The sequence below is a fragment of the Somniosus microcephalus genome, chromosome 5 (assembly GCF_052327205.1).
Source record: "Somniosus microcephalus isolate GS21.2 chromosome 5, FLI_Smic_1.0, whole genome shotgun sequence".
In the NCBI taxonomy this organism is placed as follows: domain Eukaryota; kingdom Metazoa; phylum Chordata; class Chondrichthyes; order Squaliformes; family Somniosidae; genus Somniosus; species Somniosus microcephalus.
In genome coordinates this window covers 239,201,692-239,229,528 of record NC_140991.1, presented here as the reverse complement: position 1 = coordinate 239,229,528, position 27,837 = coordinate 239,201,692, and the positions used below count along the sequence as shown (strand labels likewise).

Below are 27,837 nucleotides of genomic sequence, written 5' to 3'. Positions count from 1 at the left end.
ACACATCATGCTGTTCTCTAAAATACCTCCCGGTGGCTCAGTGGTACTTTCGTTTGAGTGGGGGCCTGAGTAAATCAGTACTTTATCTCTCTTTGGTTGGCAAGTGGCCTCTACAATACAGTACTGGATATTTTCTACATGATTGTCAGTGTCATACCGGCTGTCTATATCATATGCATTAGCTGCAAAGGCAAGACTACTTGAAAATAGTCGCAAGCACACTGAAGCCAACCACAAAAAATATCCCAACATTGTCACGTAATGGAATTGTGACAGATGCAGTCAAGAGTTTTTCAAAATTAGGTTCCTGGTTTTATTGATTGAAAGCAGAGTAGGATATGTAAATTACTCACTGATGATTGCGGCCCTTCTGAGCTTAATCTGTATGCTCCAGAATTATTGTAGGTTCCTACAGAATAACGATACGGACAATCTGGTGACCACTGGCTGCTGCGGGGATTCGAGAAGGCTACACTGCTGCCAGATGTGATGGCTCCATCTTCATAATCATCCTGATCATAATCAGACTCTTCATCTGGAGGAATGAGCTCAACAGGGTTCTCCTGTCCATCATCTACCTGTTCAGGTAAGCAGTAGGTAGAGTCATCGCTTGTTGATTTGTTATGAATTATTGGATCTGGAACAGTGATGGCCAGACCGGTACTCTCATCACTTGCAATCATAGGCACCACTGCATCATTCATGTAAGGGTCTTCTTCTGAAGAGTCATCACTTGTCCGGATTCCACTAGTACGCTGATCAAAATGGCCATGTTCACTTGGATTTGGCGAGTCCTTAAATGCATCATCATCGGCATCAAAGCCTTCATCTTCCTCTTCTTCAGGGTAAGGCTGGCTAAAGTTAAAAGTAGGCTTTCCAACAGGATTGGCTATAGTTGAGGTATTCAGCTTGATTTTGCTGTCGACAGAAAGAGACCTTTCAATATTGTGGACACATTCGTCAATTTCATCAAAGTTCAGGGACTCCAGAAACTCCTGAGCTGCTTTGCACGCTTCATCTTCTAGTCGCTTTAACTCCTCATCTCGAAGTTGCTGGAGCTGTGTAAGTGACTTCTCGGTGAGTGTTGATTCATGGTGCTCCTTCTGACGCTGAAGCTCTTCAATCTCTCTCTCTAGCCGCAGAATCTCCTCCACTTGCCTATTCTCTTGCTTTTCCAGCTGGCTATTTTGTACTGCTTTCTTCTGAGCTTCCAGAATGGTTGCTTGCTCTTGTTGTCTCTGGGCTTCCTGAGTCTGTGATTGCAAAGTGAAAAAATTGAGTTCTTACTACATTCACAAGTAACTAGTTAGCAGCTTTTCATTTGCACTACTTTGAAAATTCAAAACAACCTCAGATGTTTGGGGACAAAAAGTTTACATAAAATATTTCATACAGAGCAGAGTGTACTTAGTATCCTTGAAATACACACTCCGAGTTATAAAATTATAAACATTGGGTTAAGTAAATAAAAAACATGAAATATGTGAAAGGGAGGTCAAATAAGTGAAACACGAACAGTATCTCATGATCTCCCACAAAGTATTCATTTTAAGGGAAGGTAGCTGTACAGGCACAGCAAGCAATTAGGAAAGCAAATAGCATGTTGGCCTTTATTGCAAGGGGGGTTGGAGTACAAGAGTAAGGAAGTCTTGCTGCAATTATACAGGGCTTTGGTGAGACCACACCTGGAGTACTGTGCACAGCTTTGGTCTCCTTACCTAAGAAAGGATTTACAGGCCTTAGAGCGGGTACAAGAAAGGTTCACTAGATTGATTCCTGGGATGAGAGGGCTGTCCTATGAGGAGAGATTGAGTAGAATGGGCCTATACTCTCTAGAGTTTAGAAGAATGAGAGGTAATCTCATTGAAACATATAACATTCTTAGAGGGCTTGACAGGGTAGACATGGAGAGTCTAGAACTGGAGGTTATAGTCTCAGGGTAAATGGTCAGCCACTTAGGACTGAGATGAGGGGAAATGTCTTCACTCAGAGGGTTGTGAATCTTTGGAATTCTTTACCCCAGAGGGCTGTGGATGCTCAAGCGATGAGTGTATTTAAGACTGAGATCGATAGACTTTTGGGCACTAAGAGAATCAAGGGATATGGAAGTAGGGCAAGAAAGTGCAGTTGATGTAGAAGTTCAGTCATGATCTTATTGAATGGCGGAGCAGGTTCGAGGGGCCATATGGCCCACTCCTGCCCCTATTCTTTATTATCTATCTATATCTATCCGCTCATTAGCGATAGAGTGACCTCGAGGTCGACCAATCGTACGCAGGGTTGCTGGCGCGTGCGGCCGGGCCCTCCTACGGTCGAGTGACGGGACGATTGACCAATCCTACGCTTCGGTCACCTGACGGTCAACCATGTGTGGGCGGGCCTTATCGTTCTGAACCGAGGTGAGTCGCCGCCATCTTGATTCCAAACTTTTCCTTTCTTTTTCCCGCTTTCTGCGTCTTTAAAAAAAAAGTTGCTTTTAAAACACATAGGGCTAGAAATTCAGTAGGCTTTGCGCCCAGTTTTCGCCCAAAGAGGGCTTTTGCGCCACTTGCTGAGCTTTCGCCGATATTCAGCGCTGCGGTAATGGCGGCGTTAGCCAGTAGCGCTGCGCCGCCACCGATGACGTCATCGGTGTGCGCAGTGCCCCGCTACCGGCCCAACCGCCATATTTAGTTGCGGCCGCCTCTTCCGCAGCGGCCGCAAACAGTGATCAGAAAACGGGGCCGTCCTGTCGCGTTAGTGGGGCGAGTTAAGGCGGAGGTGCGGTCGGCCCCTTTTACAGCGGCCGCCTGCCCGCACCTCCTTCCCCGGCCTCCTCCACCCCCCCCCCGCGGCATTGCCGGCTGTTTTCCGGGAGCCCGGCACTTCTCCGTGGTGCCGGGCTCATTTGCCGGCACTAGCGAGCGGCGATCTCGCTGTTGCAGGCACCTCCCCCTTAAGAGAGGGAGGAAGGCCTGCAGTACCGCAGCCTGCCGCTCCGCAGCGGGTGGCGCTGCGGCACCTAGCGCGCCAATATTCAGTTTCAGCGCCCCAAGTGGGGGCGCCGAAACCCTTGAATAGCGGCCGCCTTCGAGTTGGGGCGCTGAAACTGAATTTCCGGCGGGCGCAAGTGGCTCGGCGCGCAGCGGTACTTTCTGGGCGTGAGCGAGCTGGCTGCCCCAAGCTGAATTTCTAGGCCATATTCTTTTTTAAAAAAGTTAATTACTTTCTAAATCTTTTATCTAATCTCATTAATTTTCCTACCTTTCCCCGTTTTTCCAGGTAGTCCTTGAAGCCTCGGCCTCTCCTCCGCACCCACGCCCCAGCTAGGCACCTCCCGGCCCCTGTCAACAAGCGGCCCCCGATCGCCGCCATCTTTGTGAAGGCTGGAGGGGCGGGCCTCAGCCGAGCGCCGCTACCGCCGCCATCTTAGTAAAGGCTGGTGCGGCGGTGGCGTCACGGAGCTCCGCGGAGCAGGTGTGCAGCGGCGTCTAACTCTCCCCCCCCCCAGTCTGTCTCTCTCTCTCTTCCCCGCGCCTCCTGAATGCGCGGGGGAAGAGGCCCGGGGCACCGTGGCCGCTTTCGGAGACTTCAACTCCGTGACAGGTGAGGAGGGTCTTTGTTCACGCAATCGGCCGCTCAGGCCCAGGCCCGGAGATCGGGAGGCGGAGAGGGGAGGAGGGTTACCAAGGCAACCGGGGCTCGGGCGGGGGGCGGGGCTCCAGAGATCTGGCCTCCGGAGATCGGGGGGGCGAGCCTCGGGGGGGGGGGGGCGAGCCTCGGGAGATCGGGGGGGGGGGCGAGCCTCCAGAGATCGGGGGGGGGCGAGCCTCGGGAGATCGGGGGGGGCGAGCCTCAGGAGATCGGGGGGGGTTGGGGGCGAGCCTCCGGAGATCGGGGGTGGGGGGGCGGGGCTCGGGAGATCGGGGGGGGGCGGGGCGGGAGCCTCGGGAGATCGGGGGGGAGCCTCGGGAGATCGGGGGGGGGCAGGGCTCGGGGACTCCCCCCCTCCCTCTCCCTTCCCTCCCCTTCCCCCACCCCCCCCCTCCCCCCTCCCTGTCCCCCCTCTTCCCCCTCCCCCCTCCCCCTCCCCTTCCCCCCCCTTCCCCCCAGTCGCTCTCTCTTTCCCCCCAGTCGCTCTCTCTCTTCCCCCCCCGTCGCTCTCTCTCTTCCCCCCAGTCGCTCTCTCTCTTCCCCCCAGTCGCTCTCTCTCTTCCCCCCAGTCGCTCTCTCTCTTCCCCCCAGTCGCTCTCTCTCTTCCCCCCGTCGCGCTCTCTCTTCCCCCCAGTCGCTCTCTCTCTTCCCCCCAGTCGCTCTCTCTCTCTCTTCCAACAACAACATGCCCTCAAAAGACCCTCGGCACCGCCGGGCACTTCAGCTAGTCTATCTATATATATAAACGGATACATCTGTCTGTCTGTCCTTCGGTGTGCGTCTGTCCAGCTATGCACTCGAAAGTTATAGAGCGTACCTACGCGTGCGTTACGTCAAAAGAAAGCTTACCGTTCCAAAACGGTCGTAGGCGTATTTACGTTTCGGCCGGACAAAAATTGCGCCCGCGGTATCCAAAAAACGTTCAAAATTCCGCCCATTAGCATCTCATTATCCGCTCATTAGCGATAGAGTGACGTCGAGGTCGACCAATCGTACGCCGGGTTCCTGGCGTGTGCGGGCGAGTCCTCCTACAGTCGAGTGACGGGACGATTGACCAATCCTACGCTTTGCTGACCTGACGGTCGACCAATCGGTGCGTGTGTGGGCTGGCCTTATCGTTCTGAACCAAGGTGAGTAGCCGCCATCTTGCTTCCATTCTTTTTCCCGCTTTCTGCGTCTTTCTTTTCAAATATACATTTCCAGCAAAAAAAAATTGCTTTTATTAAATTGTTTTTAAAAAAACTTCATTCATTTGTAAATATTTTCTCTAACCTGAAGATCTTTTTCCTACCTTTCCCCGTTTTTGTAAGGCCTCAGAACCTAGGCCTCAAAGCCTGGGCCTCTCCTGCCCAGCCACGCCCGAGCTAGGTAATTGTCCCACGGCTTCTGCTAAGCTCCCCCGCCCCCCCCGTCCCGTCACGTTACCTGGGGCAATGGCGTCAGCCACGAGGGTCACGGGACATACACAGGGTGCGCGCGCAGCAGGAGCAGCTGAGACGCGGCGTCTCTCTCTGTTCCCCGCTCGGCTCGGACGGGGGGGGCGGGGCTCTCGGGAGTGCGGATCTCGGGCGGGGCTTGGAGAGCCGGAAGGGTTACCCCGGCAACCGGGCCCGCCGGCCATCTCTCACAGCCGCAATCGGCGGTCTTGAAGCCAGCTCGGGAGGGCGGGGCAGCGGAGAGTGGGAGGCCAGTGCTCGGGAGGGTGGGGGGTGGGGCTCTGGACATCGGGGGGCGGGGCTCGCGACATCGGGAGATCGGGGGGGGGGCGGGACATCGGGACATCGGGGGGGCGGGACATCGGGGGGCGGGACATCGTGGGGCGGGACATCGGGAGATCGCGGGGCGGGACATCAGGAGATCGGGGGGCGGGACATCGGGGACTCCCCCTCCCCTTCCTCCCTCCCCCCCTCCTCCCCTTCCTCCCCCCTCCTTCTCCCCCCCCCTTTCCCCCCTCCCCTCCCCTTTTCCCCCCCGTCGCGCTCTCTCTTCCCCCCCTAGTCGCTCTCTCTCTTCCCCCCAGTCGCTCTCCCTCTTCCCCCCAGTCGCTCGCTCTCTTCCCCCCAGTCGCTCGCTCTCTCTCTTCCAACAACAACATGCCCTCGAAAAAGCCTCGGCACCGCCGGGCACTCCAGCTAGTCTATATATAAAGCGGTTCCGGACGTTTCGTCTGTCCGGCTATACGCTCGAAAGTTATACGGCGTACCTACGCGCGCGTTACCTCCAAAGAAAGCTTACGGTTCCGGGACGGTCGTAAGCGTATTTACTTTTTGCTCGGACGATAATTGTTCGCAGCGTTATGCAAAGAACCTTCAAAATTAAACTCATTACCTGCTAATTAGCTTTGAGTGACTGACGTCAAGGTTCGACCAATCCTGTGCCGTCACGATTGACCAATCCTACAGTTCAGTCCCCTGATGGTTGACCAATCGGTGTGTGTGTGTGGGCGGGACTAATCGTTTTCATCTCAGGGATCTGGCAGCCATTGCCTCAAGCTAAAAACCCCATTTACTTCCAGCTCAAAATCTGCTAATCCAGCTTCGAAAAAGTTAGTATCTCTTTTAAAAATAACATAAGATTTACCAAAAACGTTTTATAAGTACTTTCACTTTCATCTTTCAAGATATTAAAAGATAGAAATGTTGCCCGGCAGCAGATTCACAGAGGGACACAGAGAGGCCCGAAAGCCTGGGACTCGATTTAAACCGCCCGGCCCAAAACAGCCCTGGCAACGCCAGGCTCCCCCCAGCTAGTGTATATATATAAAACAGTATGTCTGTCTCTCTGGCTATACAATCAAAAGTTATAGAGCGTACCTACATATATGTTATAATATCAAAAGAAAGCTCATCATTAGGGGACTCTTGTAGGCGTATTTACTTTTTGGTCGGACAAAAATTGTGCCAACAGTATCCAAAAAACGTTCAAAATTCCGCTCATTATCCGCTCATTAGCATCGAGTGGGGGCGGGTTCATTGTGTGTGCGGGTGGGCCATCCTAGAGTTGAGTGACATGATGATTGACCAATCCTACAGTTCAGTGACCTGACGGTTGACCAATCGGTGCACGTGTGGGCGGGCCTTATCATTCTGAACGGAGGTGAGTGTCAGCCATCTTGCTTCGTAAGATTTTTTTCCCCCCACTTTCTGCGTGTTTCTTTTCAAATCTAGATTTCCAGCAAAAAGAAAGTTGCTTTTAAAACACAAATTGTTTTTAAAAAGTTAATTAATTTGTCAATCTTTTCTCTAACCTCTATAATTTTCCTACCTTTCACCATTTTTGCAGGCCTGGAAGCCTGGGCCTCTGTTGCCCAGCCACGCCCGAGCTAGGCACCGCCCCCCCCCCACTGGGCCCGCACCGCGATCGCCGCCATCTTGGTAAAGGCCGGCGGCGCGGGACTGGGCCGAGCGTAGCCATCGCCGCCATTTTGGTAAAGGCTGGCGGGGCGGGAGGGAGCCTGGCGGGAGGTGAGTTGCGGTCACCGCGGGGCTCGGGCTCAGCTGATTAGGCGCTCATCAGGGGTCGGCCCGCAACACATCGACCGGAGGAGCGGCGGCTCTCTCTCTCCTTCCCCGCGCGGCACGCAGGCCCAGCCGCAATCAGCGGTCTTGAAGCCGCGGCTCGGGAGGTCGTGGGGTGGGGCTTGGACTGACCGGGGCGCTGCGCTCAGCTGGGCCATGTCAGTGCGTGGGGCGGCACGGAGCTCTGCGGAGCCATCGCCGGCAGAGGGGAGAGGGTCTGTTGGCTCCCCCCGATTCCTGCTCCCCCCTCCCCTTCCCTCTCTTCCCCCCACTCGCTCTCTCTCTTCCCCCCACTCGCTCTCTCTCTTCCCCCCACTCGCTCTCGCTCTCTCTCTCCCTTCCAACAACATGATGCCCTCAAAAAAGCCTCGGCACCGCCGGGCACTCCAGCTAGTATATATAAAAGGATAGTGGTGTCTGTCTGTCCGCTATACACTCAAAAGTTATAGAGCGTACCTACACATATGTTATATCAAAAGAAAGCTGATGATCAGGGGAGTGTCATAGGCATATTTACTTTTTGGTCAGACAAAAATTGTTCAGACAGTATACAAAAAACTTTCAAAAATCCGCTCATTAGCGGTTGACCAATCCTACCGCTCATTAGCTTTGAGTGACGTGATGGTTGACCAATCCTATGGGGTGGGCGGGGCCTAATCATTCAAACTGCCATTAGTGCAGGAGCTGAGCGGCGGCCATTAAACACCTGCTGGGCCTCAAGCTAAAAAAATGGTAATGGAGGTGAGGAAATTGTTGATTCATTAGTATTGACACATTAACCACTGGAGGCAATGCCAGAAACGACGCCGATGGGGATTAAATGATATGAAATATAGATTTCCAACAAAAAAAAAAGTTGGTTTTAAAAGAAAAAAAAATCCATTTGCAAAGGAGTGCATGATACACTAAGTTCGCGTTTAACGTTTTCTGAGGCATTTTAAGATAACGGATACCCAGCTGAACGCTGTAGGTAAGCTCTTTTCCCTCAGGCCTTGAAGCCTCGGCCTCTCCTCACCAGCCACGCCCGAGCTAGGCACCGCCCGTCCCGCTGGGCCCGATTCCAAACCAGCGGCCCGCGATCGCCGCCATCTTGGTAAAGGCTGACGGGGCGTAGCCATTGCTGCCATCTTGGTAAAGGCTGGCGGTGCTGGACGGAGCCCAGCGGAGCTGTCGCCACCATCTTGGTAAAGGCTGGCGGGGCGGAGCCGGAGCCTAGCAAGAGGTGACTTGGGGTCACTCGGGCCTGGCAACTGCTCGGCCCGAGACACAGAGCGGGGGAGCGGCAGCGGTCGGCCGTTAACCGCGCGGCCCGAGACACAGAGCGGGGGAGCAGCGGGAGCTCAGCTGGGGTCACTCGCGCGGGGCCTCACTGCTACGCCACGCATGGGGCCTCCGGCTCACCAAGGCCGGGCTCCCTCTCTCCCCTCCTCCCCCCCCCTCCTCTCTCTCTCTCTCTCTCCTCCCCCCTCCTCTCTCTCTCTCCTCCTCCCCCCCTCCTCACTCTCTCCTCCTCTCCCTCTCTCTCCTCCTCTCCCTCTCTCTCCTCCTCCCCCCTCTCTCTCTCTCTCTCTCCTATGTATCTACACAGAGAGAACCGCGCGGCCCGAGAGACAGCGGGTTCTTCAGTTCCCTCGGCTCAAAATTATTTCTACTTTTTTCATAATAACATGCCCTCAAAAAACCCTCGGCACCGCCGAGCACTCCAGCTAGTTTTCTATATATGACTGTTTAATGCTACTTTACAATATGTTTGTGTTATAGATTCTACTGTTTGGAAATGCATGAAAAATGAAAAATATATTTAATGGGATTATATGGAATATTGAAACTTCTAAGAGGATGTGGGTCATTGTATGATCAAATGACATTCACCAAAACTCAAGTAAGCAAAAACCCAATTTTAATTGCATGCATCTTTAAACAGAACCTATAAGTAGGTGTTATTCACTTTGTTGCTTGGGAGCCAGGAAAAAATGTATTCAAATAGAAGCAAACATGAGAAAAACTTGAGCTAAATCTGTGAAATTTGAGTTTGTATTTATAACAGGATCAGCATAGGACTGTAATTTATTAACCAAAAACCCCTTGCAATTAGAGTTGCAAATCTTTGACAATCCAACAAAAGCTTCGTTTACAGGAATTTGTGAGGCCTACTGTTGCTATGGGAAAATACCCCTGTATCTATACCTTTTTTTCCAAATCATATGGCAGCTTCTTGATCCACTTAAATCCATGAGCAGCAAGGGGAGCCACAACTAAGTGAAGAAGCGTCATATTTCCATATGTAGTCTTAGGAGTGCTACAAAGTGGGAGCCAACTATTTTGCCACAAATGTTTGAGGGAAAGGCAATTAAGGTCTTATCTGCAATGTTCCTTTTCAAAGCATACACAGCCCCTTAATTTATCTTTGCTGCTTATCCTATTGAGTTTTAGCAAAGCCAATTTGCAGAACAACTTCCACTGAAAAAAAAGTCAAAACAGCAAATGTGGAAAATGCACATTAATGTTGGAAAATGTGTCAAAAAATCTGGAAAAAAATGAAATTGATTTTTGGAAATTCTTTTATGGAAAAAGATTATTTATTACCTGTCGTATGAGGAGGTCTGCTTCTCGTTTTTGCCTTTCCCTGTAAAAGATAGATTTTAAAATTTAATAAGGTATCAACAAAACATTTAAAGGTTAATTATGGTGCTTGCTGGTTGGTAAGTTGTGATCCCAAAGCCCTGATTATGTGTCAATTCATTTAAATGGATGGAAAATTAAGGTCTTCAGGACTGTGATTTCGTATTAGCTAGTGGCCGATCAGGGAAACCAGCCTCTTAAAGCACAGTATAAGGAAAGCGAGAAATTAATGCTTTTCAAATATATGTCACCATTTGAATAGTAATTTGCATTTCATGTTATAACTAGGATTAGATTTTCAGTCTGACCAAATGTGGTGGCAGTATTCAACAAACTAGAAGTATGTTTAAGCAGATCTTCCACAGGACCTATGCTACAATAGACTTATCTGTAATCATCAAGGCCATTTGCTTATGGTTTTCATGGAACGGACTGAATTATGGAATGTGGTAAAGAACCAAGAATCATGGAATTGAAACAGAGGTTAACTTATTCAATCATCATAAAGCATTAACAATCACATGCTGAAGATTCACTACCTTTCCTTTTAAAATAGTATTTTTAAAAGTAAATAAAAATAAATTTGTTGGCTGTTGGCAAGATGGCTAACCTTTCTTGCTCTTTCCTTCTCTGCTCCTCTTCTTTCCGTCTTTTATTTTCAAGTAATTGTTTATAGTGTCTGCGTGCCAGCTGACCTCGTCGGTGTGTCTGGAATATTATTGTGGAATTTCGCACACGGTGGAACTTTTTCCTCCAGAAGAAAGCGCGATAATTTTTCTGAATTATGACAACCATGTCAAGCACCTTTTTGTACTGTTTTCTGTTTGGGGGGAGAAAACCTTTTGCTTAAAAATCTTGAAGACACGCCAGTTCACAGAGTAGTTCATTACACCTACTTTCTAAAAAAATATATAAACAAAGTTACTGGAAATATGTTTTACAAAATGATTTAATTGAATGATGTATTTTGACCCCCATCTTACTATAGAAAAAAAGATCAAACAAGTTACATTGTATCATCTGGTTAGAACATGGACTTAAATTGCTAATAAAATGTAAACAAATTCAGGCCATCCAGATATTTAATAAATAAAGCACGTTACACAGTCAACATTTTCATGCTTACCTTGCCAGATAGCCGAGGACATGAGCCTGTATGATCATAGCAGCTTTGCAAACCCCAACTTCACGCTGTTTCTCTAGCCGGTGTTCAAGGGATTCGCGTATGAAAACCTGTGTGGAGTAGAATATATGCAAGGCATGTTACTCCCCAGCATCAATCAAAAGATCTTGCTGTCATTTTTGTTTGAGCCATATGGAATAATGGTCATTTCCTGTTACAGACTTACCACTGCACTCCTGAATTTCGTAATCATAGAATGGTTACAGCACAGAAGGAGGCCATTCGGCCCATCAAGCCCATGCCGGCTCTCAGCAAGAGCACGTCAGCTCGTCCCACTCCCCTGCCCTTTCCCCGTAGCCCTGCAATTTATTTTCTTTCAGGTACCTATCCAATTCCCTTTTGAAAACCACGATTGAGTCTGCCTCCCCCACCCTTTCAGGCAGTGCATTCCAGATCATAACCACTCGCTGCGTAAAAAAGCTTTTCCCCATGTCACCTTTGGTTCTTTTGCCAATCACCTTAAATCTGTGCCCTCTAATTCTCGACACTTCCGCCAATGAGAACAGTTTCTCTCTATCTACTCTGTCTAGAATAATGTTCCCGCTAATTTTTTTTGTGCTGAGCAGGCCATGAACTCCTTTAAGCCTGACCTTTTCGTGCATGGGCAAATTTTACAACAACAACGACAGCAACCACTTAAAGCACATATACAGTAACGCCATATTGCCACCCCACCATCTCAAATCATGAGACAATCAGACAAGGTTCGATACAAGTTTAACATAACTTCTCTGCTTTTGAATTCTATTCCTCTAGAAATGAACCCCAGTGCATTATTTGCACTTTTATGGCTTTTTTAACCTGTGTTGCTACTTTTAATGGTTTGTGAACCTATACCCCTTGATCTCTTTGCACCTCTAGCCCCTTTAGATACTTATTTGCCAATGAGTAGGTAGCCTTCTTATTCCTCCTACTGAAATGCACATCACACTTATCTATATTGAAATTAATTTGTCATTTAAATGCCCTTTCTGCAAGTTTGTTTACGGTAGAATTAATTAAAAGCTTTTAGTTCATCATGAACACTATTTAAAAAAAAATTACTTGTCAGAAATGACTGGGATATAAAAGAACTGCATAATAATGCATTAACACTTCAGAAACATCACTCAGTTACACTGTTATGCATCGACAAATAATCCAAAAACTCAAGGTGAGCTGAAAGAGGCATATCCATTCGTGCAATTAGTATTCATTTTAAAGTTTTCAACGTATTAACCAATCCCTCATGTCACTATAGCAATGGCTGCACAAGCAGCAGGAGCAGCGGCTTTCCTATGTAGCTGATGTGCTGTACATCCACATAAATGATTAGAATATTAATCACAATGCAACTAGACACTCAACAAATATAAAGTGCTGCAGTTCTTTAGTTCACAGTATTAAAACGAATTGAACAATTGAACAAAAACGGGTATCCGTATTTTCAACTTTATTCACTTCCATTAATAAACATTGGGGGAGAAATTGAGTATAGCCCCGTTTGGGGCGTCAGCCTCGCCAGGGCACTAAAAGTAGCGCCACGGAAGCATTCGCGGCCGCCCACCGGAAATTGAGTGGTAGCGCCCCAAAGGGAAGCGCGGCGCTACTGGAGGCGCCCCGCATCCCTCTTGGGGCGCTGCGACTGAATATCGTGGTGCAACGTGCCACAGCGCCACACGCTGCGGCACGTCGCGCTGCGGTATTGCAGGCCTTCCTCCCCTTCTTAAAGGGGAGGGGCCTTGTGCAGCGTGATCTGGGGCCCAGCTGGGCCCTCGAGGATCGCGAGTGCAGGCAAAAGAGTCCGGCACCGAGGAAAAGTGCCGGGCTCTTGGAACGCAGCTGGCACTCCGCGGGGGGTGGGGGTGGGGGTTCAGGAGGCCGGGGATGGGAGCGCAGGCAGGTGCTGGCAGGCGGCCAACAACAAAAATGGCCACCCCGCACCTTTCCTTTAATTTGCGCATCCCCGGCTGCAGGTAGGCCCCCCTGAACCGGTTGGACATAGCGTCCGGCGGTAAATTAGGGGGCGCTTCCAAATATTGTGGCCGGGATGTCAGCGGAGCGCTGCGCACACCGATGACGTCATCGGTGGCGGCGCAGTGCTAATGGCTAGCGCCACCACTAGCGTCCCGCGGAATTTAGCAGGAAGCGTGGACAGTGCCGCGCCCGGGCACCAGTTGGTTTGCAACACACTTAGCGCCCTCTTAAGGCGCTAATGGGTGGCGCAGCCAACTGAATTTCTCCCCCATTGTCTTCTTGAACCAGCACATCCCCCATGTAACATGTCAGAAATGCAGCACTTATTCACAAGTGCAGAAAAACACATACACAATTTGCGTCACCGAATTAAAAATAAAAAGCAGGAAAAGCTATGATTTAACAGAAATAAACATTCATCTTTCTTCCAGGACAGAAGAACCAATCAGACCGACTTGGAAATGTTTACTAATATTGTGGTGTATGTAGCCGTTCCACCTTTAAGAGAACTATTTTAAGAGTTGCACTACTTTATCTTGGCTGCTGTATACTGTAATACCGGTGGTGACCACACCGGTATATAAGTGCTGTGTAATGATTTATTGGGCAGTTCCGCCCTGACCTTCGACTAGTAAAGACCTGTTAAAATTTACTCTTGTGGTCTGTGTAGTAATTCTCATTATAACACACAGACTTAACAGTGGCGACGAGTACGATCTTACCCTGCGGCAGAGATACAGCCAAGGCAGTTTAACGGGCGTCGAGAAGAGGCATCCGCCCTCATCATTCTGCTGAGAAAAGACTCGGGTCTGCAGAGCAAAGGAAGAATTCTAACACGAAGCCTTCCATCAGCAACAGGCAGTGATCATCCCTTCTATCACGGTGGTGGGTAAGCCGATCAGCGACGAGCAGCAAGTCGGCCACGTTGGCTGTGAAGTAGGGGAGGGAAAAACGGAGGATATAAGGGCGGAGAACTCGACCACGGCCGGGGAAAAGAGCCGGACAGAAGTCGGGGCCAGAGGCGCTGAGACTGGGGCAGCGTAAGGCACGGAAGCCGCGGTGAATGCAAACGCAGCCGGTGAGAGAGACCGGGCTGCAAGCGGGCTGGGAGACGCAACAGCGTCGAGAGAGAGCTCGACCGCGACCGGTGAAAAAGGCCGGGCAGCTACCGAGGCCGCGAGGCGCAGCGACCGGAACAGCGTAAGGCACGGGAGCCACGGTGAAAGCAAACGCAGCCGGTGCGAAAGACCGGGCTGCAAGCAGGCTGGGAGACGCAACAGCGTCGAGAGAGAGCTCGACCGCGACCGGTGAAAAAGGCCGGGCAGCTACCGAGGCCGCGAGGCGCAGCGACCGTGACAGCGTAAGGCGCGGGAGAAAATTTTTAAAAACCGCGGAGAACTCAGCCGCAGCCGGGGGGGAAAGGACCGGACTGCAAGAGGGGCTGGGAGGCACGATTTGAAAACCGCTGGGGAGGGCGAACGCAGCAATACGGCAATCGCCATTACAGCCAGCGGGGGGGAGAAAGGCAAACGCGGGAAGCCGCCATTTTCGTAGGTGGGGGAAGAAGACAAGCGCGGGAAACCGCCATTTTGAAAAAAAAAATAAAAGAAAAATTTATTTTTGTTTCTCAAGAAGATTGCGAGGATGCCTAAGCGTGGTAACATCAACGATTTCGATCCCGATGTTGAAGATTGGGCAACGTATGTAGAACGCATAGAGATATATTGTAAGGCAAATAAAATATCAAATGAAGATAAAGCACTAACCTTACTAAACTCAATGGGTGCAAAGACATACGGGCTATTGAAGCATCTTCTATCACCAGCTAAGCCGGCGGATCAGACTTTCGCTAATATTGTTGCTGTCCTGAAGAATCATTTGAACCCCACACCGCTGATGTTAGCGGAACGATTTAAATTTTATGCGAGAACGCAACTGAAAGAGGAAAGCAACGCGGAGTACTTAATTGAACTGCGTAAGCTAGCGAAATACTGTCAGTTTGGGGAAAGACTGACAGAGGCACTGAGAGACAAATTCGTGTGCGGATTGTCGAAAGAAGGAACACAAAAGCGGCTGCTTGAAGAGAATGATCTTACACTTGATAAGGCTGTCACTATTGCAGCATCGCACGAAGCCGCAGCGAGAGGCACTGCGGAAATGCAGCTGAAGGCAGCAGTACTCAGCGTAGATCAAATGGCTTTGGGTACAACGAAATGTTATCATTGTGGAAAGACAACACACGATCAGAACCAATGCTGGTTTAAAAACCAGGAATGTAGAAAATGTGGCAAGCTTGGTCACATAGCTAAAGTATGCCGGTCAGGAAAGAAGACCAGCAACAAAAAGTCACCGCAGGAAAAGTGCAGAAAGGTACATAAGGTGGCTGAGAAGAGTTCGGATGAACAGAATTCGGATTCAGACTCCAACAGCAAGGAACTGGGTAGTCTGAGAATTCACAATGTGAGTAAGGAAGCTGACCTACAAACTATCTGGGTCACACTGCAGATAGCAGGAGTCCAAGTGAAGATGGAATTGGACACCGGATCGGCGTTGACGGTCATGAATAAGCAAGATTACAAAAGGTTATTCACACATATTCCCCTACGGGATACGGAGATAGTATTGCAGACATACACGGGGCAAAGAGTATACCCCATCGGAAAGATAAAAGTCAAGGTGAGACACAAGGGCAAAGAACACCAAGGAATGGACTTATATGTACTACCTGAGGGAGGTCCACCACTTCTGGGATGGGAGTGGATCAGGAAAATAAATATGGACTGGCACTCCCTAAAAGCAATGACGACAGATTCCGGAAAAAGAAAAGATGTCAAACCTGAACGATTGTCCAGAATATTGGATGAGAGCATATGCAGCAGTGACAGTGACAAAGCAGAGAGTGAGAACTCGGTGAAGACAATCAGCTCAGACTCTGGAACTGATGATGGTAAGACCAGCCCATGTGCAAAAGACAAGTCTAAAATGGACTTGTAGACTAATGATGGAAAAACGAAGGAGTGCATAAATGCTTCAGAAGAGAACAAAGTATCAGAGCAGAATTCCACTGAACAACAACATAGTTTGACAGAGAATTCTGAGTCTGTCCAGCCTACAGACATGCACATTTCTGAGGAACACCGGGCTCGAACTCAACTCCATTTCAAACTACAACAGCAATTAGAACAAATTATTCGCCGTTTTGAGCAAGAGATGAATGCAAAGAAAAAGTTCTTTGACACAGAGTTGGAGAATCTGGGAAGACAGCAGAAGCAGCTGATTGAGAAAATGGATCAGGAACACACAAACCGCCTGCGCGATGAGGCCAAACGAATCAAAGCTGAGCAAGAAAGGGAATATGTCAAATTCATCGATCAGTTGAAAGCTAAGAAGAAAGAGCACCCTTTTGTGAGCAGTGTCAGCAGTAATAAGCCACTCAGGGAATTGGTGGCAGAGGCAAAAACTGAAGTGATGGTGGAAATAGAAGACAATAGAGAAGAAGCAGAAGATGATGACTCATCTGAACCATTATCACCCCTACCAGGTCACGCACGTGGTCCCTCCGAACTGAGCCAAATCAGTCTGGAAGTAGAAAAACTTCCCAAGGTACTCGAGCCTTTAGAAGTCAGCAATGCTGGTTCTGAAGTTACGAAAGTTCAAGCTGTTAAGTCCAGTGAAGGACTATTAGATGAGTCACCCCAGCAACGAGAACCTACTACACCACCGAAAACTACTACACCACCGAGGCGTTATCCGGACCGAGTCAGGAGACCTCCTCAGAGACTGAATCTGTGAACTGTTTTTACATGAAGTTGTGTATATATGTTAGTATGTTATGTTTAATGGGGAATATATACTGTTGAGCTAAAAAGGGAGGATTGTGGTGTATGTAACCGTTCCACCTTTAAGAGAACCGTTCCACCTTTAAGAGAACTATTTTAAGAGTTGCACTACTTTATCTTGGCTGCTGTATACTGTAATACCGGTGGTGACCACACCGGTATATAAGTGCTGTGTAATGATTTATTGGGCAGTTCCGCCCTGACCTTCGACTAGTAAAGACCTGTTAAAATTTACTCTTGTGGTCTGTGTAGTAATTCTCATTATAACACACAGACTTAACAAATATGGTGACGTAAAGATGTTAATTTACGAATTTCACTTCTAATTTTTTCTCTCAGACATTCTCCACAATATTAATCCCTGCTCTTATCACGAAGTGTTGAATTATTTTCGCAATTAAATAATGGGAAACAAACTTCATTGGACTCTCAATTTTTAATCTCCTATTTTCAAATATTTATACCAAATCAAAATTGTACATTATCAGTTAATCCGAATATTTTCTGTGTTTTTCTCAATAAACAAATAGTGGTTTCTTCCTGCAATTTTTATACGTTACATAACTCTTGTTTCTATTCACACTCCCCTAAACATTTAAGTGGAAATCTATATTTACGTTATTCCTGAGGCTTGTTCAGACAATAGAACGACAGACAAAATAAAAAGGTTTATGTTTTTCCCCTTTTTTGGTTCTCTTCCTAAACATCTTAAACTTTTTTTTTAAGTCAATAAAAAAGTAATATGTAACTCCTACAAATCCTCCCCGCCCTCCCCCTCCTCAACTGCATGGTTGCATGTTTGTGTAAAGCTACTCACTTCAGTCGATCGTTCAAAATCAAATGTTGAGAAATTTCAACTTTAAAATGTTTTAAGCTATTCCGAGCTTCTTTAAAAGCGTTTGGACTTCAACAACTGGTTGAAACTTGTTTAGATGAGGGGCAAATTGATTTTTATTTGCTTCTTCCAAAATCATATTCGAAACTTGGGGGGAAAAAAAGTTTTTTTAACACTCATTTTTGTGAAAAGTTCATTAAAAATCTTTAAATTCTTTTAAGTCTCATTGCAACTTTGACAGAAGTTGCTCCAAGTTTTTCTTTCCCTCTTCAACGTCGTCATTAAACATACAATAAAAAATAATAAACTCTAATTCCAAACGGAGCTCAAATAATAAAGTGAATAAAGTGGTTAAACTTTCTAAGAAGGCGGTGAGGTTATCTATCCCCAGCCTTGAGTTTTGGAGAAGTTGCTTCTTCTTTTTCTGGTGCTGTTCCCTCCGTCTCTCACAGACTCTGAGGTACAAACGGGGGCACAAACTTTTTCCCCTCTCTCATAACATGATTTAAATAACCCTGCAAAACTCTTTCAAAAAAAGGGGACAACACCTAGTTCTCTCTATGTCCCAGTTTCTCTCTCTGACCCCGTCTCTCTTTCTCTCTGTCCCCGTCCCCTTCTCTCTCTGTCCCCGTCCCCTTCTCTCTCTCTGTCCCCGTCCCCTTCTCTCTCTCTCTGTCCCCGTCCCCTTCTCTCTCCCTCTGTCCTCGTCGCTTTCTCTCTCTCTGTCCCCGTCCCCTTCTCTCCCTCTGTCCCTGTCCCCTTCTCTCTCTCTGTCCTCATCCCCTTCTCTCTCTCTGTCCCTGTCCCCGTCCCCTTCTCTCTCTCTCTGTCCCCGTCCCCTTCTCTCCCTCTGTCCCCGTCCCCTTCTCTCTCTCTGTCCCCGTCTCTCTCGCTCTCTCTGTCCCTGTGTGTCTCTCTCTCTCACATAATAGCCTTGCCAGCAAAGTTGAAACCCATGGAATAAAAGGGACAGTGGCAGCATGGATAAGAAATTGGCTATGTGATAGGAAACAGCAAGTAGTGGTGAACGGTTGTTTTTCAGACTGGAGGTATACAGTGGTGTTCCCCAGGGGTCAGTACTAGGACCATTGTTTTTCTTGATAGATATTAATGATTTGGACTTAGGTGTACAGGGCACTATTTCAAAATTTGCAGATAAAACAAAACTTGGAGGTATCGTGAACAGCGAAGAGGATAGGGATACAGGCTGGTGGAATAGGCGGACATGTGGCAGATGAAGCTTAAGGCAGAAATGTGCGAAGTGATACATTTTGGTAAGAAGAATGAGAGGCAATATAAACTAAAGGATACAATTCTAAAAGGGGTGCAGGAACAGAGAGACCGGGGGGGGTATATGTGCACAAATCATTGAAGGTGGCGGGACAGGTTGAGAAAGCATTTAAAAAAGCATATTAAGGGAATCATTGGATGTGGGGAGAGTGCAGGAAAGTGGAGTTGAGGTAGAAGATCAGCCATGAGCTTATTGAATTGCAGAGTAGGCTCGAGGGGCCAAATGGCCTAATCCTGCTCCGATTTCTTATTTTCTTATGTCCCTCTCTTTCCCTGTCCCCGTCCCTGTGCCTCTCTCTCTCTCTCTCTCTCTCTTGCGCGTCTCTCTCTCTCTCTCCCTCTCCTCAGTCACTATCTCTCTCTCCAACTTTCTCCTCAGTCACTTTCTCTCTCTCTCTCTCTTTCTCTCCAGTCTCTCTCTCACTCCAGTCTCTCTCTCTCTTTCTCTCGTCAGTCTCTCTCTCTCCAGTCTCTCTCTCTTTCCAGTCACTCTCTCTCGTCAGTCTTTCCAGTCACTCGTTCTCTCTCTTGTTGTGTTAGCGGTCCCCACACCTCACTGCCATAGAGTGCAATTGGTTCAATTACTGATTTAAAAATTTTGAGCCAAATGCCAATTGGAATTTCTATTTGGATTGACTTTTTAATGGCATAGAAAGCCCTTTTTGCTTTCTCTTTCAGTTCATTCACAGCCAAATGAAAATTTCCCGTAGAACTGATTTTTAAGCCTAAGTATGTGTAATTTGTAGTTTGTTCAATTTTAGTTGCTCCTACTGTGAAGTTTATTCTGGGTCCCTGATATCTGGATCTTTGCTGGAACACAAGAACTTTGGTTTTTTGGGGGTTTATTCTCAGGGCCCAGGTCTGACAGAACAACTCTAGCAGATCCAGAAATAACAACAGAAAATGCTGGAAAAACTCAGCAGGTCAGGCAACATCCGTGGAGAGAAATTTGAGTTGACGTTTCGGGTTTGACCCTTCTTCAAAACTGGAGAGAAAAGGAACTAGATCGAAGGCAGGGCTGCGATCGGACAAAAGAATAAAAGAACCAAAAGAAGTAAAAGAGATTAGAAGCTAGATGAGATGGTAATATGCTGGGATTAGGTGTAAAGTGTACTGGCAGGGCAAAAGATAGCTGCCAGGTGTGAGAGAGAAACAAAAGGAAAGGGGGGGGGGAGGAAAGGAGTGGAAAAATATAAGTAAAAATGAAATAGGGGCCGAGGTTATGATTTGAAATTGTTGAACTCGATATTGAGACCGGAAGGCTGCAGAGTGCCTAATCGGAAGATGAGGTGCTGTTCCTCGAGTTTACGTTGAGCTTCCATGGAACAGTACAAGAGGCCAAGGACGGTGAGGTCCGAGTGGGAATGGAGCGGTGAATTGAAATGACAGGCGACCGGAAGCTCGGGGTCACCCTTACGGACTGAACGGAGGTGTTCCGCAAAGCGGTCACCCAATCTGCGTTTGGTCTCCCCAATGTAGAGGAGACCGCATCGTGAGCAGCGAATACAGTATACTAGATTGCGAGAAGTACAAGTAAATCGCTGTTTCACCTGGAAGGGGTGTTTGGGGCCCTGGACAGTGGGGAGGTATAGGGGCAGGTGTTACATCTCCTCCGCTTGCACGGGAAGGTGCCAGGCGAAGGGGAAGGGCTGTTTGGGGTGATAGAGGAGTGGACTAGGGTGTCTTGGAGAGAGCGGTCCCTGCGGAATGCTGAAAGGGGAGGGGAGGGGAAGATACGTTTGGTGGTGGGATCACTTTGGAGGTAGCGGAAATGCCGGAGGATGATCCGTTGAATGTGGAGGCTGGTGGGGTGAAAGGTGAGGACAAGGGGAACCCTATCGTGGTTCCGGGAGGGAGGGGCAGGGGTGAGGGCAGAGGTGCGGGAGATAGAACTGACACGGTCGAGGGCAGTGTCAACCACGGTAGAGGGGAATCCTCGGTTGCGGAAAAAGGAAGACATGTCTGAAGCACTGGTGTGGAAGGTGGCATCGTCGGAGCAGATACGGCGGAGGCGGAGAAACTGGGAGAATGGAATAGAGTCCTTACAGGAAGCGGGGTGGGAGGAAGTGTAGTCCAGGCAGCTGTGGGAGTCAGTGGGCTTGTAGTAAATATTGGTCGATAACCTATCCCCAGAGATGGAGACGGAGAAGTCGAGGAAGGGAAGGGAAGAGTCAGAGATGGACCATGTGAAGGTGAGGGAAGGGTGGAAATTGGAGGCAAAGTGAATGAAATTGTCAAGTTCGGGGCGAGAGCAGGAAACGGCACCGATACAGTCATCAATGTATCGGAAAAAGAGGTGAGGGAGGGGACCCGAGTAGGACTGGAACAAAGATTGTTCCACATAGCCCACGAAAAGGCAGGCATAGCTAGGACCCATGCGGGTACCCATGGCAACACCTTTGATTTGGAGGAAATGAGTGGAGTTAAAGGAGAAGTTGTTCAATGTGAGAACAAGTTCAGCCAGGCGGAGGAGGGTCGTGGTGGATGGGGACTGGTCGGGCCTCTGTTCAAGGAAGAAGCGGAGTGCCCTCAGGCCATCCGGGTGGGGGATGGAGGTGTAGAGGGATTGTACGTCCATGGTGAAAAGGAAGCGGTTGGGGCCGGGAAACTGGAAACTGTTAAAGTGGCGGAGGGCGTCTGAAGAGTCGCGGATGTAGGTGGGAAGAGACTGGACAAGGGGAGAAAAGATAGAGTCAAGATAGGAAGAGATAAGTTCCGTGGGGCAAGAACAGGCTGAAACGATGGGTCTACCAGGGCAGTCCTGTTTGTGGATCTTGGGAAGGAGGTAGAAGCGGGCTGTGCGGGGTTGGGGAACTATGAGGTTGGTGGCAGCGGGGGGAAGATCTCCAGAGGAGATGAGGTCAGTGACAGTCTTGGAAACGGTGGTTTGATGTTCGGTAGTGGGGTCATGGTCCAGGTGGAGGTAGGAGGAGGTGTCGGAGAGTTGGCGTTCAGCTTCCGCTAGGTAGAGGTCAGTGCGCCAAACAACAACAGCACCACCCTTGTCAGCGGGTTTAATGACAATGTCAGGGTTGGATCTAAGAGAATGGAGTGCTGCAAGTTCAGAGGGAGGTAGGTTGGAGTGAGTGAGGGGAGCAGAGAAATGGAGACGGCCGATGTCACGTCGGCAGTTAGCGATGAAAAGATCTAGAGAGGGTAAGAGGCCAGGGGGAGGGGTCCAGGTAGAATGGGAATTCTGCAAGCGGGAGAAAGGGTCAGTTGTGCGGGGGGAAGACTCCTGGCCAAAGAAGTGGGCACGGAGACGAAGGCGGCGGAAAAAGAGCTCAGCATCGTGCCGAGCTCGAAATTCATTGAGGTGGGGGCGTAAGGGGATGAAGCTCAGGCCTTTGCTGAGGACTGATCGTTCGGGGTCAGAGAGTGGAAGGTCAGAGGGGATAGTGAACACACGGCAGGGGGTGAGATTGGGAGAAGGGGGGTCAGAGGAAAGTGAAGGGGAAGAAGGTTCCGGAGGGGCGTTGGTGTCCAAGAGTTGATGAAGCTTGCGATCCTTGACATCGGAAAGGAAGAAGAAAAGTTTTTTGTTGAAGCATCGGATGAGTCGAAGGATGAAGTGGAACTGAGGACCCGGACAGCTTTGAGATAGAGTGCGCCGGTGTTGCTGAAGAGAGAAGTCGAGTGTGTTCATGTGGCGCCGCATGGCGTTGAGCGTGGATCTCAGGATGCGGCGAGAGCAGTAGTTCGAGGAACGATGAATATCTTGGAGATATTTGTAATCCTGGGTGAATCCGAAGCACGAAGGGTGGAAGTTTAGTTGGAATCCACGTGGACCGCTTTGCGGAACACCTCCGTTCAGTCCGTAAGGGTGACCCCGAGCTTCCGGTCGCCTGTCATTTCAATTCACCGCTCCATTCCCACTCGGACCTCACCGTCCTTGGCCTCTTGTACTGTTCCACGGAAGCTCAACGTAAACTCGAGGAACAGCACCTCATCTTCCGATTAGGCACTCTGCAGCCTTCCGGTCTCAATATCGAGTTCAACAATTTCAGATCATAACCTCGGCCCCTATTTCATTTTTACTTATATTTTTCCACTCCTTTCCTCCCCCGCCCTTTCCTTTTGTTTCTCTCTCACACCTGGCAGCTATCTTTTGCCCTGCCAGTACACTTTACACCTAATCCCAGCCTATTACCATCTCGTCTAGCTTCTAATCTCTTTTACTTCTTTTGGTTCTTTTATTCTTTTGTCCGATCGCAGCCCTGCCTTCGATCTAGTTCCTTTTCTCTCCAGTTTTGAAGAAGGGTCAAACCCGAAACGTCAACTCAAATTTCTCTCCACGGATGTTGCCTGACCTGCTGAGTTTTTCCAGCATTTTCTGTTGTTATTTCGGATTTCCAACATCTGCAGTATTTTGCTATCGTTCTAGCAGATCCAGGTTCTGCTGTAGACCCTCCTCAGTTGGTGAGAGCAGAACCAGGTCATCTGCATAAAGGAGGAATTTAACCTTGGAGTCATATAGTGCGAGGCCAGGTGCTGTAGATTGTTCAAGTAGTTTTGACAATTCATTTATATAAATATTAAAGAGTGTCGGTGAGATAGGCGAGCCCTGCGCCACGCCACGCCCCTGTGAGAAATATTTTATTTGTTTGTCTCCAATTTTAACTGCACATTTATTGTTTGTATACATTGATTTAATTACATCATATGTTTTTCCCCCGACACCACTTTCAATAAGTTTTAAGAACAGTCCGTCGTGCCAAATAGAATCGAAAGCCTCTCTCTATCTCTCTCTCCTCCGTCATTCTCTCTCTCTCTCCTCAGTCACTCTCTCTCCTCACTCTCTCTCTCTCCTCAGTCACTCTCTCGCACTCTCTCTCTCCTCAGTCACTCCCTCTCCTCAGTCACTCTCTCCCTCTCTCTCTCACACTCTCCCCTCAGTCATTCTCTCTCTCCCCCTCAGTCACTCTCTCTCTCTCTCCTCAGTCACTCTCTCTCTCTCTCTCTCCTCAGTCACTCTCTCTCTCTCGCTCCTCAGTCACTCTCTCTCTCCCCCTCAGTCACTCTCTCTCTCTCTCCTCAGTCACTCTCTCTCTCTCTCTCCTCAGTCACTCTCTCTCTCTCTCTCTCCTCAGTCACACTCTCTCTCTCTCCTCAGTCACACTCTCTCTCTCTCCTCAGTCACTCTCTCTCTCGCTCCTCAGTCACTCTCTCTCTCTCTCCTCAGTCACTCTCTCTCACTCCTCAGTCACTCTCTCTCTCTCCCCAGTCTCTCTCTCTCTCCTCAGTCACTCTCTCTCTCCTCAGTCACTCACTCTCTCGCTCCTCAGTCACTCTCTCTCCCCCTATCCTCAGTCACTCCAATTCCAATTCCAATTCAAATGCTTTATTGGCATGAAAGTTTACAGAGAACCATATTGCCAAAGCTTACATAGCAAAAAGGTACAGTTTTCCAACATTCTGTAGGTGTCAATCGATTTGACATTTGTTGGGTACATACAATATTACTTTTAAACAATATTAATTTTAAACGGTCTTTGTACTTCATTTGGTACGTTCAATATTAATTTTAAACAGTCTTAATTTTAAACAGTCCTCAGGTTGTGACATTTTGTTACATATTTGGCCCCAAGGTATGGTCTGTCTCCTTCTCCCAGGATTAATCTCAATTTTGACAGGTCATCCAATTCCTTGAAATCTGGGGTTGTTTGGCTTAGCTTGTTGAATAATATGTTTCTTGATGTGTTGAATTTTGCGCATTTTAGGAGGAAATGCATTTCTGTTTCAACCTCGCCGGCCAGACATTGATCGCATATTCTATTCTCTCTAGGCTGCCAGGATTTCTTGTATCTGCCTTTTTCAATTTCCAGTTGGTGGTCGCTTAGTCTGTACCTGGTGAGGGTCTGTCTCTGTTTTGTGTCTCTGATGGTCGTGAGGTAGTCTGCCAGTTTATATTCTCTTTTTAGGGCCCGGTAACATTCTAATCTGCTTTGGCTTTCGGTTATTTTGTTCCAATGTTCCAGGTAGGTTTCTTTGCATTGTTTAATGATTTGGTTCACTCGGATTGGTGTTTGGACGGCTGTGTTGGTCTGGGGCTGGTCAGGGTCCGGCTGAGTACTTAGTTTCAGTAGCAGCTGACTCAGGGGACTCTTTTCTGGGTTTAGCTCTTGGGTCTGAAAGGCTTTGAAATGAAGGGTGTCTGGGGAGCTAGATTTGAGGTGATTTAGGAAGTTTAGTGCTCGTTTTTGGATGTTTATTATCAGTGGGTATCTGCCTAGTTCGGCTCTGCATGCATTTGTTGGCGTTTTTCTTTGGGTGCGAAGGATGCTTCGGTAGAATTCTGCATGTAGGGCTTCTATTGTGTGTTTTTCCCATTTAGTGTAGCTTTGGTGATTTAGCGGGCCCCATACTTCACTACCGTACAGTGCAATGGGCAGGATTATGCTGTCAAATATTTTGAGCCAGATTTTGATTGGGATTTGGATGTTGTAGAATTTTCTTTTTATTGCATATAGGGCTCTTCGGGCTTTTTCTTTTAGTGCATTCACTGCTATGCTGAAGCTCCCTGATGCTGTCTCTCTCTCTGTCTCCAGGCCCAGCCTCTCTCTCTCTCTCTCTCCTGGCCCAGTCTCTCTCCAGGCCCAGTCTCTCTCTCTCTCTCTCCTGGCCCAGTCTCTCTCTCTCCAGGCCCAGTCTCTCTCTCTCTCTCTCTCCTGGCCCAGTCTCCCTCTCTCTCTCTCTCCTGGCCCAGTCTCTCTCTCTCTCTCTCCAGGCCCAGTCTCTCTCTCTCTCTCTCTCCAGGCCCAGTCTCTCTCTCTCTCTCTCTCCAGGCCCAGTCTCTCTCTCTCTCTCACTCCAGGCCCAGTCTCCCTCTCTCTCTCTCTCTCTCTCTCCAGGCCCAGTCTCTCTCTCTCTCTCCAGGCCCAGTCTCTCTCTCTCTCTCTCTCTCTCTCCAGGCCCAGTCTCTCTCTCTCTCTCTCTCTCCAGGCCCAGTCTCTCTCTCTCTCTCTCTCTCCAGGCCCAGTCTCTCTCTCTCTTTCCCGCAGTCTCTTTCTTCGCTTTCGATCCTCTCTTGTCCCCCCAGCCACCAATGGATCCAGTTCTCCCACAGGGCTGAAGAAAATGTGGCCACGCTGCAAGGTTGCAACTGTTGGCTAATGCGCATGCGTGGCTCTGGGATACCACGCGCATGCGCAGAAGGCCACAAAAATGGTCTTGTGGATAATCACAGCATTCACCTTCAGTGGCTCAGGGCGCAGGCGCCGAAACGGGTCCAGCACGCAGGCTCGGAAGGCCGCTCCTGCGGACCTAAAGAACAAGCCTATGGGACGTGATTGAAAAGAGCAGCTGCGTGCTGGAGCCCACTCCAGCAGGACTGCGCGGCCTGCAACACCCGGTGCTCAGCAGCCTTGAAGTAACTTTGCGGCCGCGCAGCTTATGGGGGACAGTGGTCTAGACCCCTCATGATTTTGAACACCTCTATCAAATCTCCTGTCAACCTTCTCTGCTCTAAGGAGAACAGCCCCAGCTTCTCTAGTCTATCCATGTAACTGAAGTCCCTCATCCCTGAAATCATTCTCGTAAATCTTTTCTGCACCCTCTCCAAGGACTTCACATCCTTCCTAAAGTGCAGTGCCTAATAAGAACATAAGAATTAGGAGCAGTCTCGAGCCTGCTCCGCCATTCTATAAGATCATGGCTGATCTTTGACCTCAACTCCATTTTCCCGCCCAATCCCCATATCCCTCGATTCTCCTAGAGTTCAAAAATCTATCTATCTCAGCCTTGAATATACTCAACGACTCAGCATCCACAGCACTTTGGGGTAGAGAATTCTAAAGATTCACAACCTTCGGAGTGAAGAAATTCCTCCTCATCTCAGTCTTAAATGATCCTGAGACTATGCCCCCTAGTCCTAGACACTCCAGCCAGGGGAAACATCCTCTCAGCATCTACCCTGTCAATCCCCTTCTGAATCTTCTATGTTTTAAAGAGATCACCTCTCATTCTTCTAAACTCCAGAGAGTATAGGCCCATTCTACACAATCTCTCCTCATAGGACAATCCTCTCATCCCAGGAATCAATCTAGGAGAGAGGCATGTATGTCCTTTCTCAGATAAGGAGAGCAAAACTGTGCAAAGTACTCCAGGTGTGGGCTCACCAAAACCGTGTACAATTTTAGTGAGACTTCCTGACTCTTGTACTCCAAAACCATTGCAATAAAAAAGCAAAATACTGCAGATGCTGGAAATCTGAAATAAAACCAGAAAATGCTGGAAATACTCAGCAGGTCAGGCAGCATCTGTGGAGAGAGAAACAGAGTTAATGTTTCAGGTTGATGACTAGGGTTGCAAAGGGGTGGAAAGTTTCCGGTAAATTTCCGGAAATTTTCCACGGGAAGTTTAGCTTGGGAATTTTGCCCAAAAAAGCACATGCTAGCATAATATTGTTTTTTTTGTATTTCTTTCTTTTTTTTCCCCACAGGTCCTCTCTTAAAATTACTAACAGAGATGGAATCTTAATTATTAAGGAATTTCTTAATCAATATATGTTTATCTTCTTACTTGGCTTGTTTTAATAATTACAAGTTTTGTGTGTGACTGTGAACAAATGTGTCCTGATTGGTTGGATGAGTGGATGAGCGATTAGCTCCCTCTATTTGTAATATTTGCATATCGAATTGTGATTGGCCTGCAGGCATCTGTAAGACTGCTATAGTTTTTTTAAGATCCAGGTTAGGGGTCCTGAGGGAAGTCATTTTGTTTTCTGTTGATGTTGTGATGATGCAGTAAGTAAATCAGACTTTATACCAAATAAACCAGTTACTTGTTGAACTCTGTTGTCCTTCAATTTAAAATATACAAAATAATACACTATTGGTGATGTGGCGTCGTGTGTGTACAGGTCATGCTTCCATCACATGGAGCATCAGCAAAAATGTACTCACCCTGTTGCAATCGTGCTGATCGACCGCAGTTCGACACAGAGATGAATGCCCTTTATTT

The 27,837-nt window shown here is 48.4% G+C and overlaps 1 protein-coding gene across 1 annotated transcript in view; it reads right to left on the bottom strand.

Moving 5' to 3' along the window:
• Window positions 1-27,837, bottom strand: part of myo10 (myosin X) — a 312,484-nt gene that overhangs the window by 120,113 nt on the left and 164,534 nt on the right. Inside the window, exons 15-18 of the mRNA XM_085988751.1 lie at window positions 10,900-11,006; window positions 10,384-10,593; window positions 9,738-9,777; window positions 354-1,253 (exon numbers count right to left, since the gene is read on the bottom strand). Of these exons, the coding sequence (XP_085844877.1) occupies window positions 354-1,253; window positions 9,738-9,777; window positions 10,384-10,593; window positions 10,900-11,006 (1,257 nt within the window). The remainder of the gene's footprint in view (window positions 1-353; window positions 1,254-9,737; window positions 9,778-10,383; window positions 10,594-10,899; window positions 11,007-27,837) is intronic.